This window comes from Octopus bimaculoides, chromosome 26, assembly GCF_046866305.1.
Source record: "Octopus bimaculoides isolate indiv1 chromosome 26, ASM4686630v1, whole genome shotgun sequence".
NCBI classification, from domain to species: Eukaryota; Metazoa; Mollusca; class Cephalopoda; order Octopoda; family Octopodidae; genus Octopus; species Octopus bimaculoides.
The window spans coordinates 18,931,538-18,957,682 of NC_142953.1; the positions used below are offsets into that span (position 1 = coordinate 18,931,538).

General features: G+C 38.8%; 2 protein-coding genes across 2 annotated transcripts in view; both read left to right on the forward strand.

Annotated features, from left to right (window-relative positions):
* Positions 1–26,145, forward strand: part of LOC106881697 (uncharacterized) — a 187,526-nt gene that overhangs the window by 75,322 nt on the left and 86,059 nt on the right. Inside the window, exon 2 of the mRNA XM_089342393.1 lies at positions 18,548–18,622. Coding sequence (XP_089198519.1) covers positions 18,548–18,622 — 75 coding nt within the window. The remainder of the gene's footprint in view (positions 1–18,547; positions 18,623–26,145) is intronic.
* Positions 4,335–5,258, forward strand: LOC149130967 (uncharacterized). The gene has a single exon (XM_089342394.1). The coding sequence runs from the start codon at positions 4,335–4,337 to the stop codon at positions 5,256–5,258; it is 924 nt and encodes a 307-aa protein (XP_089198520.1).

Genomic DNA, 26,145 nt, shown 5'->3' on the forward strand with positions numbered 1-26,145 from the left:
ATATTCTTTTATTCTATTACTTGTTTTAGACATTTGACTGCAGTGCCATGCTGGAGCACTGAAATCAACTCCAAGAATTATTCTTTGCAAGAATAGTACTTACTCTATTGGTCTCGTTTGCCAAACCACCATGTTATGGAAACATAAACAAACCAACACACCAATATATATATTTACATATATATACAATGGGCTTCTTTCAGTTTCCCTCTACAGATCAACTCACAAGGCTTATAGTAGGTTACAGTAGAAGACACTTTCCGAAGGTGCCACTCAGTGGCACTGAACTGAGAACCATGTGGTTGAGAAGCACAAACTTCTTACCTCACAGCCAGTCTTGCACCTGTTTTCTGTTTTTATTGTCTGTATATTACTAATAATAATAATAATAATAATAATTACAATAATAATGGGACCCCGAGGAAATGGAGTATCCTATATTTTATAATATTTTATAATATGTATTAATCATTCTGGATATTCCATTGAAATGTTCGTAGGTCATTTTCATTATTATTATTATTATTATTATTATTATTATTATTATTATTATTATTATTATTATTATTATTATTATTATAAAGTATTTTCAATGGATCAGTTTTGAGCTCTATTTAAAGTTGATATTGATATATATATATATATATATATATATATATATATATACAAAAACTCAACTGTGAGTATTTTGCTAAGATTGTTAACAGATACTATATCCTTTTGCCAAATTTTTGGTATAAAAAAATATATTTAAACACACACACACACACACACACATATATATCCGGCAATCCCATAAGTAATGTCTGGGCTTCTATATTTTCAATTTGTAAACACTTTAGCAGTATTTGAGAATGTCTAATGGCATCAGGTAATATTTTTTATGTATTTGGACATATTTAAACTAATGAAATATCATTTTGCAGGATAAGCTAATTGAAATTTCACTAGGAGTGGCTGTGTGGTAAGTAGCTTGCTTACCAACCACATGGTTCCGGGTTCAGTCCCACTGCGTGGCACCTTGGGCAAGTGTCTTCTACTATAGCCTCGGGCCGACCAAAGCCTTGTGAGTGGTTTTGGTAGACGGAAACTGAAAGAAGCCCGTCGTATATATGTATATATATATGTATATGTGTGTGTGTTTGTGTTTGTCCCCCTAGTATTGCTTGACAACCGATGCTGGTGTGTTACGTAACTTAGCGGTTCAGCAAAAGAGACTGATAGAATAAGTACTAGGCTTACAAAGAATAAGTCCCGGGGTCGATTTGCTCGACTAAAGGCGGTGCTCCAGCATGGCCGCAGTCAAATGACTGAAACAAATAAAAGAGTAAAAGAGTAATTATAGCTCTTCAAACATGGATGTGTCTATGGAGCATTTGAGGTACATAATGCTTTATGAGTTTAAAAAAGGGTACTCTGCAACTGAAGTGACTTAAAATATTCATTCAGCTTATGAGGAAAGAATGCTTGAATGAAAGAACTTGCAGAAGATGGTTTGTAAAATTCAGAAGTGGAGATTTCAGCCTTGAAGATGAGGCCTGAACAGAACGTCCAATTGAGTTTCATGAGAAGCTCCTTTTGGCAGAACTTGGAAAAGATCATGCAGTTTCATTTGAAGAATTGGTAAGCAAGCTTCGTTCAAGCCATCTTCAACAGCTTGGAAAGGTCCCAAAACTTGGAAAATGAGTGCCTCATGATTTGTCTGATGCCAACTACAAATGCAAAGTGGACATCTGCTCTTCTCTTCATTCTCATGAACTTACCTCGCCCTTTTTGAACAGACTGGTGACTGGTAATGAAAATGGGTCTTTCATGAAAATGGGTCTTTGTTAAATGTCATAGACATTGGCTTGGTGAAGGGGAAAAGGCCTAACCACAACCGGAAATGGGACTCCATGCAAAGAAGGTTCTTCTCTCTGTTTGGTGGGATTGCAAGGGAGTCCACTTTGAGTTGTGTGGTGTTACATCTGGTGTTATGGTCTGTGATGAGCTATGTGTTGTTGGTGGAGAGAGATGAAGCAGACAGAAGTGAAGACAGACTGGAAGTCAGCCACATGCGGTGGACAGCAAGCACGTGGGATCAGTTCGAAGACAGACGGCTTACGGAGAAGATGTGTTTTGATCTGGAGTGACCGTTTACTCCGCCACGGTCGACAAGGTAAGGTCCGAGTGTTTCATTCTGCCTTTTGCTTCTTGTTGTCTTTTTCCTCCATCACACCACAAGCTATTTTGGCCCATAACAAAAAAAAAAAAATTATGAGTGTAGTCCAGATTTCTAACGATGTAATTAAACCGTTTTGCGGTGACACGGACGTGGTCGCGTGGCTAAAAAGGATGAAGATGGTTGCAAAGTTCCATGGGATAGGCGACTTAGCAAGCTTTTTACCGCTGTACTTAGATGGCCAGGCATTGGCGCTATTCTTAGAGATGGAAGAGAGGGACCAACTTAGCGCGGAAAAAATAGAAATCTGCTTGATGGAAGCCTTTGCAGAAGGAATGTTTGAGGCATATGCTCGCCTGGGGAAAGCAAAGTGGACTGGCGAACAGGTCGACGTGTTTGCCAACGAACTCAGGAGATTGACTAAACTGGCAGGGTACGAGGGAGAATCGCTAGATCGGACGGTTAAATTGGCGTTTGTGACTGGTTTTCCTGACCACATGTCGGTCGAATTGCAGAAACTGCCGAACATGAACTCCATGGCGATGGCGGATATTATAACGCGTGCTCATGTGCTAGTTTCGTGTTGTAGATCGACACTGTTGGTAGCAACTGCAACAGCAAAAGGTGGCCGATCAAGGAGTAACGGAGAGGGGTCGAACAAGGAACGTGTGCGACCGTTCAAAGGACAGTATTTCCGGTGTCAGGGCGCGCACATGGTGCGAGACTGCAAGTTACCCAAGCCTGAGGTCATTTGCTACCGTTGTCGAGAAACGGGACATTTAGCCAGCGAATGTCTGCAGGGAAACGGTCTAAGGGAAACTACTGCGCCAGTGATCATCCCTTTGGATCAATAGAAGCGCGTTTGTTGCTACCCGTTGTCGACATTCTGATGGAGGGGAAGATGTCGCAAGCCCACGTGGACACAGGCTGTACGACGACCCTGATGACTCCGGGAGTGGTAGAGACGTGGAGTGGAGAAAGCAGTGTGAGAGCAGTCGACGGAAGAGAGGTATGCTGTGAAGGCATTACTGATGTGCAGATTGAGGTGCAGGGAACAAAGTTGACGCTGCAAGCAATTGTAGTTGGCCACTTGGTGGATGAGATTGACGTGGTGATGGGGATGGATGCAATCACTCGTTTAGGAGGTGTCACTGCCATCGAGGCCGGTGTGACTTTCGGGGTTGCGGGGAAACCGTGTATGGCGACACCGTGCATTGGTGAGAACCGCGAAGAAAACTATGCCGCGCACACCATTGAAGACCAGGATTTTCGTGCCGCCTTTGATGGCCAGAGGTGGACAGTAGAGTGGCACTGGAGGGGAGAGCCCCTGACGTTAATAAATAAAGTGGGATGCTACCAGCATACTTTGAAAGGAGATGCCAGAAGCAAGTTCGAGGGGGAGGGGGAGCGGTGGATTAAGGAGGGCATATTGATCTCTTGGGAAGAAGAAGGAGAGAGCGAAGTCCTGCCACTGATGGCGGTGGTACAGCCCACAAAGCATAAGGTCAGACCAGTGCTTGACTTCTGAGAGCTGAATGACCACATATCATGTCATATGGGCGGCGAGGCCACAGATGTCTGCGGGGACACCTTGCGAGAATGGAGGCAGATGACAGGGGCCTCCACGATCGTCGATCTGAAGTCGGCATACCTGCAGGTGCATGTGGCTGAGAGACTGTGGAAGCATCAGCTTGTCAGGTATAAGGGCCGGACATACTGTCTGACCAGGCTGGGGTTTGGGCTAAATTCAGCGCCAAAAATTATGGCAACAATTCTCAAGGCCATCCTGGGAAAGGTGGACAGAGTAAAAAGGGCCACCATTTCGTACATTGATGACATCCTTGTGGAAGAAACCATAATGCCAGCAACAGAGGTCATAGGCCACCTGAAGAATTTTGGACTGGTCGCCAAGCCACCAGAGGTCATGGAGGGAGGCGCTGCACTGGGCCTCAGGCTACGGAGAGACAAGGCCAGCACATTGGTGTTTCGGCGAGGGAACGAGATCCCCGAACTGGGCACCAGCGTGAGTAGGCGGGAACTGTTCTAGGTGTGTGGGAAGCTGGTGGGACACTACCCAGTTGCAGGGTGGCTCCGGACAGCATGTAGCTTCATCAAGAGATGAGCCGAAGGAGCTAAGTGGAATGACACAGTAGGGGAGAAAACAACTGACATAATGCAGGAAGTCTTGGTCAGAGTGAGAGCAGAGGATCCAGTGAGGGGCAGTTGGTATGTTCCCAAATCAAAGAGTGGGATCGTTTGGTGTGACGCCAGTAGCATCGCAATAGGGATTGTCTTAGAAATGGGAGGCACCGTGGTGGAAAATGCAGCCTGGCTCAGGAAGATGGATGACTGCAACCATATCAATGTGGCGGAGTTGGATGCTGTGCTGAAGGGGGTGAACCTGGCCTTGAAGTGGGGGCTGCGCACCATAGAAATTAGGACCGATTCGGCCACTGTGCTTAGTTGGGTGATGGCAATCATCACCAATGAGCGGAGGGTGCGAACCAAAGGGGCTGTGGAGATTTTGGTAAAGCGTCGATTGGGAATATTGCGTGAGCTAACCACTGAGTTTGATCTGAAGCTGAGCGTGATTTTTATGCCTTCCAAAAAGAACAGGGCAGACGTCCTAACCAGGGTAAAGCGAGCTTGGTTGCAGGTGCCAGAGGATGCGGAGCAGGCTGTGGCTGCAGTATGCTGTCTGAGTGACTCGGTGTTGAGGAAACTGCATACCATGCATCACATGGGAGTGGACAGGACGTTGTTCCTAGCCAGGAAAGTCGACTCCGAGGTAAAGAGACGGAGCGTGCAGAGAGTGGTTAGCAGCTGTGACAGGTGCCAGTCTATTTACCCTGCTCCGGGCGTACATGAGGCGGGAAGTATTCCAGTGGACCACAACTGGAAACGACTGGCAGTGGATGTAACACACTACCAGCAGGGAACGTACCTCTCGATAGTTGACTGCGGACCGAGACGGATGGCCATATGGAGGGAGATGAAGACGGGGACTGCAGAGGAAATCGCGAGAGTATTAAATGAGATATTCCTGGAACGAGGCCCCATGGATGAGCTGCTGCTGGATTTTTCTCGGAGGTGCTGAAAGAAATACTTGATGGGAGGCAGGTCAGCCGCTTCTTCAGGGCAGCATACCGGCCAAGTGGAAATGGAGTGGTGGAAAGGCATCATTGTACCATCAAGACCAAGGCAGAGAGGGGCCACATTTCGCCAATCGAGGCTGTATTTTGGTACAATATGTCGCCCAGGACAGGCTGAGGAGTCAGTGCCACACAGGGCAATATTCAGGTACGAGTGGAGGCATCTGTGTATTGTATCAATGCGACTCGGGGGAGAGGAAGAGCACACCTTTGTGCAGGTCGGGGAAGAAGTTTGGGTAAAACTCCCAAATGCATGGTGCACATCACAATGGGGGAAAGGAACTATAACCTCCATCAATTCAAAGAACAACGTCTCTGTCGATGGTATGCCACGCCATGTTTTGGATGTGCGGAAGATTGTCAATGCCTCAGAGGATGGAACCAGCAGCAGTGGGCAAGATGATGAAGACAGCAGCAGTAGGCAAGATGATGAAGCCAGCGGCAGCGCGCCAGGAACTCAGGCCAGTCCCAGGGGTCGCACAGTGACCACAGAGGGAGCGGCACCCTCCTCCCTGGTTGGCTGATTATGAACCCAATTAATGTAGTTCGGGAGCGAGGAGTGAGTGGGAGAGCTGGTTGAGTGATCTGTAGATCAGGGGGCACGTGTGGTGTTACATGTGGTGTTATGGGCTGTGATGAGCTATGTGTTGTTGGTGGAGAGAGATGAAGCAAACGGAAGTGAAGACAGACCGGAAGGGCCAGGCCGGAAGGGCCAGGCCGGAAGGGCCAGGCCGGAAGGGCCAGGCCGGAAGGGCCAGGCCGGAAGGGCCAGACCGGAAGGGCCAGACCGGAAGGGCCAGACCGGAAGTCAGTCACATGCGGTGGACAGCAAGCACATAGGATCAGTTCGAAGACAGACGGCTTACGGAGATGTGTTTTGATCTGGAGCGACCGTTTACTCCACCACAGTCGACAAGGTAAGGTCCCAGTGTTTCATTCTGCCTTTTGCTTCTTGTTGTCTTTTTCCTCCATCACACCACAAGTTGCTACCAACTAATGCAACAATCAATGCTCAAATCTACTGTCAACATTTTGAGCATTTGAATGCTGCTTTGAAGAGAAAAAGGTCTGCTTTGTTGAATCAAAGGGAGTGGGGTTTCATCAGAACAATGCAAGACCCCCCCCCCCACACACACACACACACATTTCAAAGATCAATCACAGAAGAACTTGGCTGAGAGAAAATTGCTCATCCGCCTTATTTCTCCAGACCTTGCTCCTTCAGATTACCATTTGTTCCGTAGTTTACAGAATCATTTGGATGGATTAACTCTCAAAACAACCAAGGAAATCAAAACTGACCTTTCAGAGTTCTTCTCTTTGAGGCTGAAAGAGTTTTTCATTAATGGGATTAAAAAGCATGTGCGTAGATGAAAAGATGTCATGGAAACTATTTTGACAATTAAGTTTCATTAAAATGCAAGATTTCATCACCTGTTTTGATAAACGAACGAAAGTCCTAATAAAGAATTATCCAAAATTCCAACTGCCTCCTTTTTCTCAATATATATATGTATGTATTGGGTCATCCCATAAATAATGCAGGTTTTTTTTTATACCTCTTTTATTTTTCAAAATTAAGATAAACAAAGTTCTTTTTTAATCTAATATATACTCTCCTTCATTTTCTATAATGCTCTTCCATCTATCTGGTAGACTTGCAAGGCCCCTCTTCCAAAATTCACTTGTCCGTGATAAAAATTACTTCTCCTGTACTGTTCTGATCTTGTCTATAGAATTCATATTTTTTTCATCCAAATGAAATTGAAGATTATGATAATCAGATGGGGCAATGTTCAGCAAATATGGAGGCTGGAACATCGTTTCCTATTCAAACTGCTCCAGCCTTTGCAATGTTATCCTCAGTGTATGTAGTCAAGGTGTTCTTCCTGATGGAAGAACACCTTTCATCTTGAAACCAAAGATGGTTGTTTTCCTTCTAACGCTGGCTTGAATGACTGGTTGAATGACCAAAACAATTATATATCAGCGGCATTGAAAATCTGCAATGGCTCCATAACTACCATCTCAGCTATAACCTTGGAGCCCCAGTAACCCATTACAGCAATTACCTAGCATTTCAGGCCTTGCGCCTATAGTAGAAAGGATTATTATTATTATTATTATTATTATTATTATTATTATTGTTCAGTAGTTTTATTCTTATAACATGCTTTCACTTCACTACCGAGCGCAGCTCTGTGTGCCTTGGGTATGTGCTGTGGTTTGCTGTGATGCTCTTATGGTTACTGTATTGAAAGTGTTTTGCGTAGGATGTGTGCAGTGCCCAGTAGTGCAATTTTCTGTATGTTATATATATTTGTAAGTCCTGGTGTTTTTGTTATGTATTTGTCTGAATATTTTTTTATTATACCTAAGGCACCTACTATGATAGGAATTGTTTCTGTTTTTAGATTCCACATTCGAGTTGCCTCTATTTCCAGGTCTTTGTATTTTGAAAGTTTTTCCATTTTTTTAGGGAAATGTTGTCATCTGCTGGTATTGATACATCAATTAGAAAGCATTTATTATTATTATTATTATTAATATTATTAGTGAAGGCGCATGACTCAGAGGTTAGAGCGTCAAGCTTATAATCGTGAGGTTGTGAGTTCGATTCCCGGACCAGGCTGTGTGTTGTATTCTTGAGCAAGACACTTTATTTCACGTTGCTCCAGTTCACTCAGCTGTAGAAATGAGTTGTGACATCACTGGTTCCATGCTTTATTGGCCCCTTTGCCTTTCCCTTGGATAACATCAGTGGTGTGGAGAGGGGAGGCTGGTATGCATGGGCAACTGCTGGCCTTCATAAACAACCTTGCCCAGACTTGTGCTCAGAGGGTAACTTTCTAGGTGCAATCCCATGGTCATTCACGACCAAAGGGGGTCTCCTCCTCCATTATCATTATTATTATTATTATTATTATTATTATTATTATGTTGTTTTTTTCCTTCTTTCTTCAAATTTTCTTCCATTTCTTGCCGAGTGTTTTCCGTACACCTAGGGCAGAGAAACTCGTTGTATGCAATCTCAGTTTACACACACAAATTCACAGGTAAAACATGTATTTAAAAAAAAAAAAAATTTTTTAATCATGAATGGATGCTGTTTTCACAGCGATAATGCTCTTCTCAGTACATGAGTCGTTCCAGTTAGCACGATTTTTTGCACTTCCTATAGGGATGGTAAGCCTGGTATCATTTTCAAATAGGTTTCAGTACCTTTTTTTTATCATTCCTAGAGATCCTACAATAACTGGTATGGTAGTCGCTTTGAGGTGCCACATTTTTTCAATTTCTATTAGCAAATCTTTATATTTACTGATCTTGTCAAATTCTTTCGCCGCTATATTATGACCAGAGGGAATACTCATGTCAATTAATAAACACATCTTCTTTGTCTGATCTTTTATGATGATATCCGGTTTATTAGCTTTTATAGCCTTGTCAGTATGTACGGGGAAGTCCCAGAGAATCGATACATTTTCTCCTTCAGTCACAGCTTCAGGATGGTGTTTATACCATTTGTCAGCGGTTTTGATTTTATAATGCTGACATATTGTCCAGTGTAAATACTGGCCAACTCTGTCATGTCTTGCTTTATATTCTACTTATTATTATTATTATTATCATTATTATTATTATTATTATTATTATTATTATCTCCTGACTGATTTGCATTTTATTTCATCTTCCTTCTGGGTCTCAACTAGAGACCTAAGACACATATATATCAGATGGAGAGAAACTGGCTGAGAATATGGATGGTTGATGTCAACACAATTTTTTGAGCCTCATATATTGTTGGTTTCCCAGGGGTCTGGTCAAAAAAATTGGTCACTACCTTTCTTGATCATTCCTAGGGCGTCTACAACAACAAGGTTGGTTTTGGTTTTTAATTACCACATCCTAGATATCTAAACCTCAAGGACCTCAAATTCTTTTGCTGAGATGTTTCAATCAGAAGGCACTGACATATCAATTAACAGGCATGTTTTTGTCTCAGGTCTTCGATGACAATGTCTGATCAATTATTATTTATTTCCCTGTCTATATGTATCCCATAATCTGATAGAATGGTAACATTCTCTCCCTCAGTGACTGGCTCTGGAAGGTGTTCATACCAGGTTTTAGGGTGCAGGATATCATAGTGATGGCATACATTCCAGTGAAAGTATTGGCCAACTCGATCATGCCTGGTTTTATATTCTGTAAGAGCAAAGACTGAGCATCCAGCAACAATGTAGTCAATACTCTCCAGTTTGTCACTACAGAGACTACACTTTGTGTCTATCTCTTCGTGTATGGCATTAGCTTGATAGTTCTGAGTGAGGAGGCTCTGGTCTTGTGCTGCTAGGATAAATCCTGTTTCGGATTTCAAACCAGCACTCTGCAGCCACTGATGAGTTCTCCTATCTACATCAGCTCCCCTAGCTCATTTGGGGTATTGCTCATGCAATGGTAATTATTTTTTTGCCAGTCTCGATATTACCTTCAAACTTTCCTGTTTTACACTTTTTTGCTGCTTTAGTGGGTGATCCGTCCTCTTTATCATCATCATAATTAGGGAGGTTAAGCTCTCGCCTGAATATAAAGTCTTCCTTTGACATTGTGTGCAGTTTCTTACTCTGTTCGTGTTGCCTTACCAGCTGTGTTATCCAGTCAGTGTTACTTTGGATGTAAACTTGGAGTCCTATCAAAGTCATTTTATAGGATGCTTCAAGTTGGATTGGACCTCTGCCACCTTCCTTTCGTGGGAGATAGAACCTGTGAATGTCTGATTTTGGGTGCTGCATCCTGTATTGTGTTAGCACTTTCCTGGTCTTTATGTCTATGTGCTGGATTTAATTCAGATTCCAATTGATGACATTAAGGCTATACTGGACAACTGGTACCGCCAGGGAGTTTATAGATGCAATTCAGTTCTGGAGTTCAGCTCAGGATCCAGGACAATTCTGACATGTCTATAATATTCTGTCCTGATCTTCTCTTTCATTGATCTGTGTTGAATTCCTTTCCCTTCATGTGCCCCAAGATACTTTTAAAAACCTTCTAGATCCAGATCCTTGATAGATGTGTCATGATCAAGTTGGGTTGTGGTTTTAGCTATCAGTTTACCACATTTGAATGAAGCTTCTGCACACTTGTCAAGGCCAAATTCCAAATTTATATCATTGTTGAATTTTTTCATAGTTACCAGTAGCCCTTTGAGATCCTTGTCACCTTTTTGCATATAATTTCAGATCAATGTAGAGCAAGTATGAGATGATCTTGTCAAATTCTTTGCAACCATGGTTTGTTCTATTCAGCTTGTTGGACAAGGGAATGAGGGAAAGGCAGAAGAGAAGAGGGGAGAGTGAATCATCCTGGAATATTCCACGGTCTATTTTGATGTTCTCTGATACATATGAACCTTTCTTGTGGTTGAGAAATAGTTTTGTGTTCCACAGTCCCATATTGTGCTGTAGAAGACCTTTTATGAAAGGAGAGATCGAGTATATTTTAGTGCTGTCAAAATCCAGCTATGTGGGACACTGTCAAATTCCTTACGATAGTCCATCCATGCTATGTCAAGATTTCGTTTTTTGGATGAACAATTTTTGAGCATCATACAGTTTATTAATAGTTGGTCTTTGCAGCCATATGAATTTCTTTTGTACCCATTTTGCTCAAGGGAAAGGATGTTGTTTACATCAAGAAATTGGTACATCCTTTCAGTGAGGATGGATGTAAGTGCTTTGTACATGGTGGCCAAATAAGTGATTGACCTATAGTTTTGTTGGGTCACTTGTTTTAAGGAGTAGGTATATTATCCCTAATGTTAGCCAGCTTGCAGTCTTTTGGAGGTTTCTGATGACGCTAGAGAAACATTCCATGAACTGATAGTGTGATGATGAAAATCTATTAAGCCAGAAGTTTGGGATTTTATCATGTCCAGAAGACTTCCACTTGTGAGTTTTAGATAGAGCTTGAGTTAGTTCCCGCTTTGTAATATCATACCATCTCTATTCTTCAATCTCAACCATTCTTTCTTTTCTCCCTACCCATTCAACTTCTTTGTTGAATTCCTTTCTGTTGCTCTCTATGCTTTTCCAAAATACCACTACTTCTTTCATATCAGGCAGGTCTTTTATGTAGATCAACTGTTTCCCTAACTCACTGTAGAATTTCTCAGCAACAGTTTTAAATATTTTAATTTGTCTGTAAAATTTATTTCTTTTTTCATACCAGTGTAAGCGTTGGACCTTAACCTGCATTTTTTGCTAAACCACTTCTCTTACTCTCAGTACTTCATTCATGCTTATCAGATTGTATTTTCACTTTATCTCTCTAGCCATTCTCATCTTTATATTATTTCTTTTAGAGAGTTTGTCTAAGATCAATAATTCCTGTTGAAAGCTCTCCATTTCCTTATTTGAGTGCTCTTTCCATCTTGGATGTTCAAGTGTTTTTGTTTTTTTTTTGTGAGCTTTTTTCTTTATCGTGACACCTATTTTTTGCCTCAAGTATTTCCTCTATTAGCTTCAGCAAATGTGTCAGCTTCAGGTTCTTTCCTCTTTCCTGTTATTTCATTATCAGTTCGGCCATCTATACTACTTCAGTTTCTAAATTGCCTACATCAATATCATGTCAGGGATGTCTTTATCAATAGGTTGCATGTCTTCCTGTTCATTATTCTCAGTGATTGTAACTTGTGCTTCAGCTTGATTTTGGGGAATGGAAGTGGCATTATTTTTTATCTTTGATTCTGCTGGTGTTTGGTGGTTATTACACATGATATCTCAGCATACGTTAGCTAAATTATTTGCATCACTATAACCATGGATGTCATCCTCTATCATTCCTATCCAGACAATGAAACACAACTCAGATTTATTACATCATGGTTGGTTCAGTACTGTGTAGAATGCTGTTATAACTTGCTTATTATTATTATTATTGAGTGAGAGAGCAGTGCATGCCATCAAAGTGATACTGAGGTACTATATATATATATATATATATATATATACGAAGCCCAGTATATCCATCATAAATACCTGTCTGATAAGGGTACACCAGGCATATACATCACAATCATATCTGCATGACATGGTGATCTCATATCAAGATAAACAGGGCATGACCTCGCAGGTGGGGCCCAGCTAGAATTTTCATCAGATCGAGTAGCCCATCCCACTTAAAAGGTCTCTGAACAAGGGTTGTTTAAGGATGTTGAATGAAACAGCCATGTTTCCAAAGGTGAATTATCCAAACCCCAAAGAGTTCCTCTCAACACATAGCTATGATGCTCCCCTACTACTTCTGCTCGTGATCAGAGATGCACATATCATCAGCCACCAAGGGACATGTTCAGCTGGTTAAAGTCAAACAACTGACAAGCAAATCTGTGGTATTGAACAGAATATTTGCTGTAGCCCATCTTTTATACCAAGACAAGACAATGTATATGATAATACTTCCAATCAATTACGATCAAAACCACAAGAGCCACTACCTGGTACTGCATCAGGGCATATTGCGGTATTTTGTCTGTCTTCAATTTCTGAGTTCAAATTCCACCAAGGTTGATTTGGCCTTTCACCCTTTTGAAGTTGAATTAAGTACCAGTGAAACACTGGGGTTGATATAATCGACTAGATCACTCCTCCAAAATTTCAGGCCTTGTGCCTTTAGTAGAAAGGATTATTATTATTATTATTATTATTATTATTATTATTATTATTATTATTATTTGATGAAAACTCTCAGCTCCTTTGCTGGGTATGGTGGAAAGTGTCAGCTGTCCACAGCCAGTAGACTAAGGTGACACTTGGTTACTGGTGATGCTTGAAGAACCCTACAAAGAATTGTTGCAGTTCAAAGCAATACTGATTTTTGTAAGTGTTCTCCATTCACACTTGCACCAATCTTTTTCAGCCATGTTGGTAGTTGAGTGTTGATACTTCCAAATGCCCCAATTATTATTGCTATCACATCTACTCTCTTCATTGACCACAACCTTTGTATTTCCCACTTCAAATTGTTGTAGTTGTTCAATTTTTCTTCTTTCTCTTTGATCCTGTTGTCACCAGGACATACTATGTTGATTATCATGCAAGTTTTTCATTTTTTATTCAACACAACACTGTTCAGTTTCCGATATCTGGTCAGGTGATTGCACTGGATCATTGCATTCCACAAGATTTTGAAATCTTCATTCTCAGTGACTCCTTCTGGGGTTTTCTCACACCACGTCTTTCTTTTTTGTAGGCCATGGCTTCCAAACAGCTCCCAATGGCTCATTCTTGTCACATTGTCATGTCATCTTTTGTATTCTCATTATGCCAGTTTCGGACATTTGCTAACAATGTGCCATACCATTTCACCCCTCTCACCATATCATCATCAGCATCATCACTATTATTAAATGTTTATTATCATTAGGCAGTTATTATGCATAAAGTCTCTGTGGACATTGGATTATTGTTCACAACAATATAATCACATCCGTTATCATTTCTCTCCAGATACTGAAACACAACACAATTTTTTTAATATCCTGGTTGGTCTAGTGCTATGTATAATGCTGTCATTATTATTATTATTATTATTATTATCATCCTCATTTCAAATGAATATTTCCTCAGCTGCCTATTGTAGCCTTTACATGGAATAAGAATATAAGAGAATTATTGACCTCTATACTTGACTCCAAGAAAACAAACACTGGAGTATCTGCACGCTGTACCTTAAAGAACAGCCACAAGAGAGGTAAGCCCTGTTCATTGTGCAACAACATGAGTGAAGTGAATTCCATCAGAAATCATAACAGAAAGTGCATATTCTTAGAAAATATTCTGAATCTGCTTCACTTTCACTTCTCAGAAGGTATGAGGAGAAATATGTTTGCGGGTTATTAACATCACACCCTGGAGGAATGAATAAGATGACAGGAGAATATCATCAAATTTATACAAAACTGTTTGATTAGATATTCTTCTTTCTCTCTTTATTATTTACTGAGCTACATGGTAAAAAGTTTACTTTCCAGTCACATGGTTCCAGGTTCAGCCCCATTGCAAGATACCTTGGGCAAGTGTCATCTACTATAGCCTTGGGCCAATCAAAGCCATGTGTGTGCATTTGGTAGATGTGAACTGAAAGATCATCATGTATATGTGTGTGTGTGTGTATGTATGTGGAGGCGCAATGGCCCAGACCGGGCGTTGTGAGTGTTTATTGTGCGAAAACACCTAAAGTTCCACATGGCTGCAGCAGGGGATGGCGGCGAACCTTGCTGTACTCTTTCATCACAACTTTCTCTCACTCTTTCTTCCTGTTTCTGTTGTGCCTGTAATTCAAAGGGCCAGCCTTGTCCCACTCTGTGTCACGCTGAATCTCCCCGAGAACTACGTTAAGGGTACACGTGTCTGTGGAGTGCTCAGCCACTTTTACGTTAATTTCACGAGCAGGCTGTTCCATTGATCAGAACAACTAAAACCCTCGTCGTTGTTACCAATGGAATGCCATATATATATATGTGTGTGTGTGTGTGTGTGTTTATCCCCACCTCCACCATCACTTGACAACCAATGTTGGTGTGTTTACAACCCAGCAACTTTGCAGTTCAACAAAAGAGAATGATAGAATAAGTCCAGGGTTTGATTTCTTCAGCTAAAAGGTAGTGCTCCAGCATGGCCACAGTCAAATGACATACAAATAAAAGAATAAAAGAATACATATGAATACAAAAACTGGAAGAATATTTAGAAATGCAAATATGAACTGTAAAAGCAGAAATTTAATTTACTGCATCAAATAGGCACAGAAGTGTCTGTGTGGTAAGTAGCTTGCTTCCCAACCACATGGTTCTGAGTTCAGTCTCACTGCATAGCACCTTGGGCAAGTGTCTCTTGCTATAGCTTCGGGCCAACCAAAGCCTAGTGAGTGGATTTGGTAGATGGAAACTGAAAGAAGCCTGTCACATGTGTGTGTGTGTTTGTGTGTGTATGTTTGCGTGTCAGTGTTTGTCCCCCCACCATCACTTGACAACCGATGCTGGTGTGTTTACATCCCTGTAACCTAGTGGTTCAGTAAAAGGGACTGATAGAATAAGTAGTAGGCTTACAAAAAATAAGTCCTGGAGTCAATTTGTTTGACTAAAGGTGGAGCTCCAGCATGGCCACAGTCAAATGACTGAAACAAGTAAAAGAATAAAAGAATAAATGCCCAAATTGTGAAGAGATTTATGTTAGTCAGACTGGGAATACATTATCGGAATGTTCAAGGGTGCACCAACAGCAAATTAGGGATGGCAACTTCAACAAAAAAAAAAGTATTCCATCTGGTGAGAGATAAATACTATTTACTAGACACAATGCATTTTTATGTGTTACTAATAGTTTCATATCTTGAGAATTATCTCAAGAATATTCATTAGGCACAAACCACATATCATAATGAACTAAAATTGAATGATAGAAGAAATATCAAATATTAGGACTATTACTACCTGCTACCAAGACCTTATACAAGTGAAAAAGAGAGACAGAGACAGACAGAAGAAAAAAAGGAAAATGTCCCTTGCATTTGAAAACTATGGAAATATTTAAAAAAACATTTCATTTAATTTTTCCACAATTTAATTGCTCTAACGTTTTTTTAAAATTCTATAGCGTTCTCAATTGATCAGTAACTGAACTTTATAGTATACAATCTTTATGTTTGAATTAATTTACCATTTGCTCGTTCCCTACACCTTTAGGATGAACGGTTGTATATCATCTCATACCTTTTCATCCTGTTTTGTATATTTTCATGGGTCAACTATGAAAATTGGATTTGAATGTTTTCTGTTTTTATTGGCTGTATATTATTAATGATAATAATAGTAATAGCAATAATAATGGGACCCCGAGGAGATGGAGTATCCTATATTTTATAATATGTTCCATCGAAATAATATTTTATAATATGTTCCATCGAAATGTTCATAGGTCATTTTCATTATTATTATTATTATTATTATTATTATTATTATTATTATTATTATTATTATTATTATTATTATAAAGTATTTTCAATGGATCAGTTTTGAGCTCTATTTAAAGTTGATATATATATATATATATATATATATATACAAAAACTCAGCTGTGAGTATTTTGCTAAGATTGTTAACAGATACTATATTCTTTTGCCAAATTTTTGGTGTAAAAAAAATATATTTAAACAGAGGAATTTGTAGTTGTAGTGAGTAGTTTAGCTTAATCGGTCAAGCATCGTGACGCGTAATCACGGGGATGTGAGTTCGAGTTCACAGCTAGCCACCTACACTTTTCTCTGCAAAAAAGGGGTAGTTTATCCTGTTCAGGCTATATTAGCATTATTCTGCGATTGAGAATTTAAAAAATCACTTCTTTAACTTTCTAAGACATCTCAACGCTTCTAAAAGCAAACTTCGTTTGTTTATTTACGTTTATCGTAATTTGAGTTTACACACACACACACACACACACACATATATATATATATTTATTTATTTATTTATGTGTTTCAGCCAAGTGGCTGCGGTCATGCTGGTGCACCACCGTGAAGATATATATATATATAATATTATATTATATATTACATATATATATATATATTTGATATTATATATTATGTATATATAGACATATATTATATATTGTATATATTATATGTGGAGGCACGTGGTTTAGTGGTTAGGGTGTCAGCACCATGATCGTAAGATTGTGGTTTCAATTCCTGGACTGGGTGACACGTTGTGTTCTTGAGCAAAACACTTCATTTCAGTCCACTCAGCTGGCAAAAATGAGTAACGCTGCAATGGACTGGCATCCCGTCCAGCTGGGGAACACATACACCATTGAAACCGGGAAACCGGGCCCATGAGCCTGGCTAGGCTTTAAAAGGGTGCATTTATTATTTTTATTTATATATATATATTATATATATATTACATACATATATATATTATATATATATTACACACACACATATATATATATATATATATATATATATATATATATATATATATATATATATAGAGAGAGAGAGAGAGAGAGAGAGAGAGAGAGAGAGAGAGATGGAGAAAAAGAGAGAGATGGATGGATAGAAAGACAGATAAATTGATAGATAAATAGATACATAGATGTCCATGTAGGTAGATTGATAGACAGTCAGACAGTCAGACAGACAGACAAATAATCAGACTGAGAGACAGATAAACAACTAGACAGACAGTCAAACAGACAGACAGATTATCAAACAAACTGTACAAACGAGTCATACACAACAGAGAACTAAATTAGCTGAAATCATAAGAGAATGTGGAATGGAAACTAATTTAGTGTAATTAGACCAATAAGAATTAAATTAAACACTCCCAAATATAATAACTTAACAGAACTATGCCAAATATGTCATATCAATTAATGATTCCAAGAAAGATAAAAACTGAAATAAAAAAAATAAAGCGGTTTGGCTGTGTGGTAAAAAGCTTGCTTCCAAGCCACATGGTTCCAGGTTCAATTTCACTGCATAGGACTTTGGACAAGTGTCTTCTAATATAGCCTCAGTCTGATCAAAGCCATGTGAGTGAAAACTGAAAGAAGCCTTCTATGTGTGTGTGTTTGTTCTCCCAATTACTGCTTGATAACCAGTGTTGGTTTGATTATGTCCCGGTAACTTGAAAGTTTGGCAAAGAGACTAATAGAATAAGTACCAGACTGTTGAGGCTTCTAATCATAAAGTTAAGACCTCTGATCAAAAAAGCGAAGATAATTACCCATAAAGTGAAGACCTCTACGCATAAAATTAAGACTTCTAATAATAATGTTGAGCTGGCAGAAATGTTAGCACGTCGGGCGAAATGCTTAGTGGAATTTCGCCTGTCTTTACGTTCTGAGTTCAAATTCCGTTGAGGTCGACTTTGCCTTTCATCCTTTCAGGGTCGATAAATTAATTACCAGTTACATACTGGGGTCGACCTAATCGACTGGCCCCCTCCCCAAAAATTTTGGGCCTTGTGCCTAGAGTAGAAAAAAATAATGTTGAATCCAGTAAGCATGAAGTTAAGACAACTAATCATGATTTTAGGGAGACTTTGTTGATGTTTCTAACAGGGCAAGGCCCACCATATTGGGTCATTTTGTTGTTCTTGATGTTTGTTTTTTTTTCCCCTTTTCGATCAAGACAAAAATATCTGCCTCTATTTCTCTGACAGTCAAGAATGAAAGCCACAAATTCCATCATGAACGCCAACCACATTCTATTGCTGTTCTGTGTTCTTTGCCTGCAGGTAGGTGCATTTTCTGTCTTGCTCAGTTTCCTTGATCTTTCTTTCACACACACACACACACACACACATGTCAATTAAAACTCTTCAAGGTGATGCTCTGGCATGGTCACAGTCTAATGACTGAAACAAGTAAAAGGTAATATATAATATATATATATATATATATATGGGCTCAACTCCCCTCCACTCTTCATCTAACCCCCTCCTCTTGTCTCTCTCCCCCACCCTCCCTCCTACCACCCATCTCTCCCCTCCCCCACCTCCTGCTCCGACTCCTACTTCTTTGTATGTCTCTTCACCTCTCTTCATACTTCTCTCCACTCCCACTTCTCTTCACCCCTACTCTTTCTCTCCTCTCTCTTACTCTCACTCACTCTCTTCTCTCGTACTCCCCCCTCTCTTACTCTCTACACTCTTACTCTCCTACTCTTTACACTCTTACTCTCTTACTCTCTCACCCTTACTCTCTCACTCTCTTCCCCTCTCTCTCACTCTCTTTCTCTTCCTCTCTTTCTCCCCCCCATACCCCTCTTCCCTCTCTCACTCTCTTTCTCTTCCTCTCTTTCTCTTCCTCTCTTTCTCTCCCCCCATACCCACCTTCCCCTCTTTCTCTCCCCCCCATACCCACCTTCCCCCTCTCTCAATCCACCTTCCCTCTCTTATACCCACCCTCTCTCCTCTCTTCCTCTCCCCTCCCATACCCATCTTCCCCCTCTCTTACATCCACCTTCCCCTTCTCCCTCCTCGTCAACACCCCCTCATAAGCTCATCCCACCACACCCCAACACACTCCTACTCTACCTTCCCACTCCACCCCATCCAATTCCTTACACCCACCACCCACCCCTACCCACATACCCCACCCTACCCACAGACCCCTACCCCACCCTACCCACAGACCCCTACCTCTACCCCATCCTCAGCCTAACCCACACTCCACCCATGCCTTCCCCACCTCCCAACACCCTCACATCACACCACACCAATACCCTTGCATCACACCACGCACACCACACCAATACCCTCGCATCACACCACGCACACACTACAACTGACCAACTACTTTCTCCCTTTCTCCCTTCCCCATTTTCACACTACATACGTCAAGATCACCAGCATTCTACCTCCCACACACAGCCCCTCGTTCCCGATCACCGTTTGTTATCTCCCCCTTTCTTAGCTCTCCTGAAATAAGAATTTCTAACTTCCGGTCAGCCATTGTTATGATCGGCCATTATTATGATTGACCGTTGACTGAACACTATTCAATTTTTTTTCTCCGTGTTTTTCTCCTTGTCTCCGTATTCTTTCTGTTGAAGAGCGTAGCTCGAAACGTCAAAGACTTTCCGTATTCCCGAGCGTCATACTAATATATACTTTTGTTATTTACACCACCTGTCCTCGTCTGTTGTTATTATTTGTATATTCTCCCATATATATATATATATATATACACTCCCGGAGTGGTTGGCGTTAGGAAGGGCATCCTGCTGTAGAAACTCTGCCAAATCAGATTGGAGCCTGGTGTAGCCATCTGGTTTCACCAGTCCTCAGTCAAATCGTCCAACCCATGCTAGCATGGAAAGCGGACGTTAAACGATGATGATGATGATGATATATATATATATATATATATATATGGCCATGTGATGTGTATGGATGAGGACAGCTGTGTGAAGAAGTGGAGAGAACCTAACAGTGGAGAGAACTTGTGGAAGAGGTAGACCCAGGAAAACATGGAATGAGGTGGTGAAACACTACCTTCAAATGTTGGGCCTCACAGATGCAATGACAAGTGACCAAGAACTCTGGAGATGTGCCATGCTTGAGAAGACCCGGCAAGCCAAGTGAGATCATAGTTGTGGCTGATGCCAGTGTCGCATAACTGACACGTTTAAAAGCACACCTCAGTTGTTGGACGATATGCTGTGCTTGGGAAGACCAGTTGAACCGAGTGAAATCATTGTCAAGGCTGGCACCTGTGCCAGTAGCACATAAAAAACACCATTTGAGTATAGCTGATGCCAGTGCCACCTGACTGGCATGTAGAAAACACTAGTTGAGCGTGGCCAATGCCAGTGCTACCTGACTGGCATGTAAAAAGCATCATTCAAGCATAGTCAATGCTAGTGTCACCTAACTGGCACCCATGCCAGTGGCATGTAAAAAGTACCATTCAAACATGGCTGATACCAGTGCTACCTGACTGGCTCCTGTGCCAGTGGTACGTAAAGAGCACCCACTACACACCCAGAGTGGTTGGTATTAGGAAGGGCATCCAGCTGTAGAAACTTTGCCTAATCATATTGGAGCCTGGTGCAGCCTCCTGGCCTGCTAATTTTCAGTCAAGCTAAAACCATGCCAGCATAGAAATCGGACGTTAAACGATGATGATGATATATAATATATATATATATATATATATATATATATATATATATATATATATATATATATATATATATATATATATATATATATATATATATATATACCGGACTAAGCACATGAAATGTGCAACAAGGTGGAAAAAAGAGTACTCAAATACCAGAGGTAGAGTAATATGCTTTATTTAAAAGCAGCAGAAATATAACAATATGTATTTTGAGCCCATTTTTCTACTTAAGGTTTTCTTCGATAACAATATGTATTTTGAGCCCATTTTTCTATTTAAGGTTTTTTCGATATTTTTTAAATAGGATGAATCTATATTAAATTCATTTGTTTTGTTCATTACGCATCCATGACCGTTATTTGAAACGACCAATCCATGACCGTTATTTGAAACAACCAATCAAACGAATCCATGTGTTTTAAATTTTATATCACTTTTGATTGCATTGTTATTCCTTTTCCATTTCTAACATGCTTTTAGCCCCAGGAGGACATCACTTTATCGTGCAGTTACTGTTAATACCTCGTTTAGAGAATTAACATTGCTTGTTTTCACTTTTTCGATATCAGTGAATAATTTCACTGGAAAAAGATATATAAGTTTTGCCAGGAATTAGCTTTCTCATCGTAGATCGGTGGGTATCGGACGCTGACGAAGGGAAATAACCCTGAAACTCGAGTCCGTTCGTGCTACAGATCACGATGAGAGGGATAACTTCCCTTGGCAAAACAAAAACAGACAGGACACAGAAGTGTGTCGATAAGCCAGCTGGAGGAGATGTCCTCCTGGGGCTAAAAGCAACAGTAACATCCACCCCTAGGGGTCAGCCACATTTAAGTGGCAATATACTTCACTTTATATATATATATATATATATATATATATATATATATATATATATATATATGCACATGAATGAAAACATAAACATATATACTAACAGGTATTATAACTGGCTGAAAAGTGCTGATGGAGAATTTTTAATACTGACATGTCGATATTGGCAATTTCCATCATCATCATCGTCATTTAATGTCTATTTTCCATGCTGGCATGGTTTCTACAGCTGGATGCCCTTCCCGATGCCTATATATATATATAATGTATGTACAAAAACAATTGCAGTGTGGATGGTGTTTATAAGCCATTTAGAAACACACAAAAATCGTTAGATTCATTTCAACATTTAAATTTAATTTGCCAAAATATTTTTGTCACTTAGAGACCATGACTTGATCACTGACAAAATTCCATGCTGCATCTAATGGTTTTTGTGTGTTTTTAAATGGCTTATAAACACCTTCGACACTGCAATTATTTTTGTTTCTGCACACAATCTCAGATCAGGTCACTTGTTATGCAAGTATTTCTCTCTAATATATATATATATATAAGTTAATAAAAGAAAATGGAGAAGAAAAAATATTATAGATACTTGGTTCGTTTTATTTGTATCACAATGGGAAAATAATGCAAAGTAAAAGTGATACCTATAAGAATAAAGATAAAGGGAACTGGATCAACAAAACAACCAAAAAATTCTACACATGTTTCAATCCAAAAGTATGTTTGAATCATCAAACATTCAAATGATTATAGATGTAAAAAAAAAAAACATACATTGTCAGGTATCTTCAAGGAAAAGTATACTTTCTGGTCTTGAATTACAAAATAACTAATTTGAGGACTGCGTTTTGACATTTTCAAATGTAAACAATGACTTATTAGGATGTGGAGTTCATGTGATTAGATACTGATCGTTGAAATGTTGCTAAAAAAATCAAATGCATTGAAAAGTATATTTATAAAAGTTTATGGGAGGAAAATGGGATAAAGACAAACGTAACTTATCATGAGGAGTATAAGATACAAAGAATTAGATTGAGAAATGTAAAGAAAGAAGGGAAGAAAAGTTTGTTTACTGCAATAATGTGTTTTAGATGTAATACAGAGAAATATTATAATATTGGTATTATTTAGGATTTAAATGAGTTAGGGTGAAAGACTTCCTCCCATCCCCACTATTTCCTCCCAAGTTTTTTTTTTTGTTTTTTTTTTGCCAAAAAACCCGTTTTCGGACACGGAGATTCATGAAAATTGCCAAAAATTGACATTTTGAAATTTCAGCGCCCCCTTCCCCCTCACCCAATTTCTTCATTTTTGACTGTTTTCCATAACCCTAACCCTAACCCTAAAACCCTAGCCCTAATTTTTAACCCTAACCCTAACCCTAAAACCCTGACCTTAATTACAAACATTTTGAGAAATTTTTTTCAGAATTATAATCTCTGTATTTTTCCGCATATTTTGAAAATCAAAATTTCTGAAAAAAGTAAAAAAAAAAAAATGAAGAAAGGGGGGGGGGATAATGTCAAAATGCTGATTTTTGCCAATTTTTTTTGCAGATTCATATTTTTCATAGCCAAGAACGAGGGGGGGGGGGGTTAGAAAATAAAAATAAAAAATAAAAAAAGAAGTGTGCTTGGGGGTACAAAAGGAAGTCTTGCCGAGTTAGGATATAATTTCTGGTGTTCTATGAAAAAATATCAGATATATAAAAAGACTATATTGTACTCACTTAGGAGATGCAGAAAAATTTTAAACCTGTATGTTATTTTATTATTTTTTTAGGTCATAATATGAGTAACTAATAATCTCAATTTGTTCATATGGCTAAATGTGTCAGTTTTTATTATAATGCAAAAATATCATGTGTTTTAGTAGAGAAATAAGTCTATAAGGTTTAGGGATAATATGGATGTATATACACACATGTAGTTTTAAGTTTCATATGTATATAGATTAAAAGTATCAACACTCATTGATGCTGGATTATAAGACTTTATAAAATAAAAGATATAATGTTCAATTAACAGGATTTATGTCAAGAATAGGGGTTGTATTACAAAAATATAAATTGGGCGTTGTTTAATGGTAATTATATGTATTTTCTATTTAACAATGTGATACGTATTATAGACAAATAATAAGAGTTTAGGTAAATTTTTGAATGGTATAATTACCAAATGAAGTGATGAATAGATTAAATTTATACTTATATAATGGTATTAAATATGGTTTATATAATGATTGTTTTAATAAATAAGGATATTATCATCATTGTTTAAAATGTGGGTTATATGAGTGTCCTTAACCCTTTCATTACTGTATTTCTGTTGAGATGCTCTGTGTTTCTTTAAATTACTTTAAATATAACAAAGAATTTAGTAAAATAACTTGGTTAGAACTTGGTTATGCTAGTGTTAGGAACATAAATTGTGACTAAGGTTTGGTGGAAGATTTTAATTCAAAACTTATGAAAACAAGACATTTGTCCTCAGAGCCAGAGCTGGTTTCAGCCAAGTTGGTAATGAAAGAGTTAATATTGAAAATTTTAAGTGGTGGAGTATTGAATATGCTGCTGAGAACTAATATACAATTTGTTATTTCAATGTATGTATATGTATATATGGGGTAAAAAAAAAGTTTGAATTTACTAAGATGATAGTATTGCAAACAGATATAGTTTGGGATTATGGTGTAAAGTTTAGGTAAAAATTGGATAAAGGGGAGTTACATGGAGTATAAATATGATGGGATTTACGATGGATGTGATATTATGTATTATTGTATTATAATAAGATAAGTATGAAGATCAGAATATAAATCAGAATGAAAAAAAAAATTTATATCAGTATTAAGGGTTAATTAATGGTTGTGGGGATAAAAATAGGGGTTATAGTTATGTGCCTAATAAGAAATAATGTTACTGAATAATATGTAGATGGCATTATAATGCTAATTAATCTACTGGAACATTAAAAAGCAGGATATATATACATGTATGTAGTGGACCTTGCATGCATGAAGTGGATTCGATCCACCATAGCCAAATTTAAATCAACACTGCAACAGAACTTTTCCCACGGTGGAACAATAGTTTTTCTCTGACAACAGTTTAATATTTTCCAGATGCCTTTAGCTAGGCCGAAACAATGTCTTCACCACTTGACCCTTTCTAACCTCTCCTACATCACCAAAATCTAGAATAGAGATAACAAGACCACCAACTAAATCTATTGTTCTCAATAATGTATCTATCCTTCTAGATAGTTATAAAAACAAGAGACCCCAAGCAAAACGCCAGTAGTCACTCTGCGACAACAGAGCGAAGCAACTAGTGACAACTCAATTAGTTAGGGAACGGACGTCTAGAGTCATAGTCACAAGCAGGCAGCCACTAAAGACAAAACGACCAGAGGGAGAAAAGAAGGTTACAACCAGACAACTATGAGACACAACGTCCCATACTCTACAACTTTCACTAGCTAAGTTCCTTTTCTCTGTAACATTACCATATCTCTGTCTATTTACTACTACAAAAACGTGTACAGGCCGAAATTAACATATACAGGCCGAAATTAACTTTCTTTACCTTGCATGCTTTACAAACTGTGTTATACTATATTATATATTCCATATTCTATATCCCACATAAATTTTACAAGAATATAAATAAAAAACATAAAAAAACAGACAGAGTTGGAACTCTTTTAAATAAAATAATATATTCCTCTATGCACGATCATACAAAACCTTTTTTTTTGTATTTATTTTTACTCACACACACACATATATATATATATATATAAGGTTGAGGAGGGTATTGGATTTAACCAAACCCAGGAGGATACAGGTAATACTGAGTAAGTGCTGTATACCGACTAGTTTGCCCCAGTCGTTGTATGAACAGGATTGGGTATTATAAGTCGTGTATTAGCGTGTGTATATGTAAATATATAAAAACAAAAAGATAAAGAGAGCAAAGGTAAGGTTGGAGAAGTATTTTATGGATAGCCTCTATCCATAAAATACTTCTCCAACCTTACCTTTGCTCTCTTTATCTTTTGGTTTTTATATATTTATATATATATATATATATATATATATATATATATATATGAACATGTGATTAGGAAGCATTATGTTCACCAACTAAATAGGTTATACGGTTTTATATTTAAGAGATGAGGAATTATGTACATTATTTACATTTGAAGGATATTTGTCCTCATCTTGATGAAGGCTGCAGGGTATATATCAGCCGAAACGTGTTAACAACAAACAA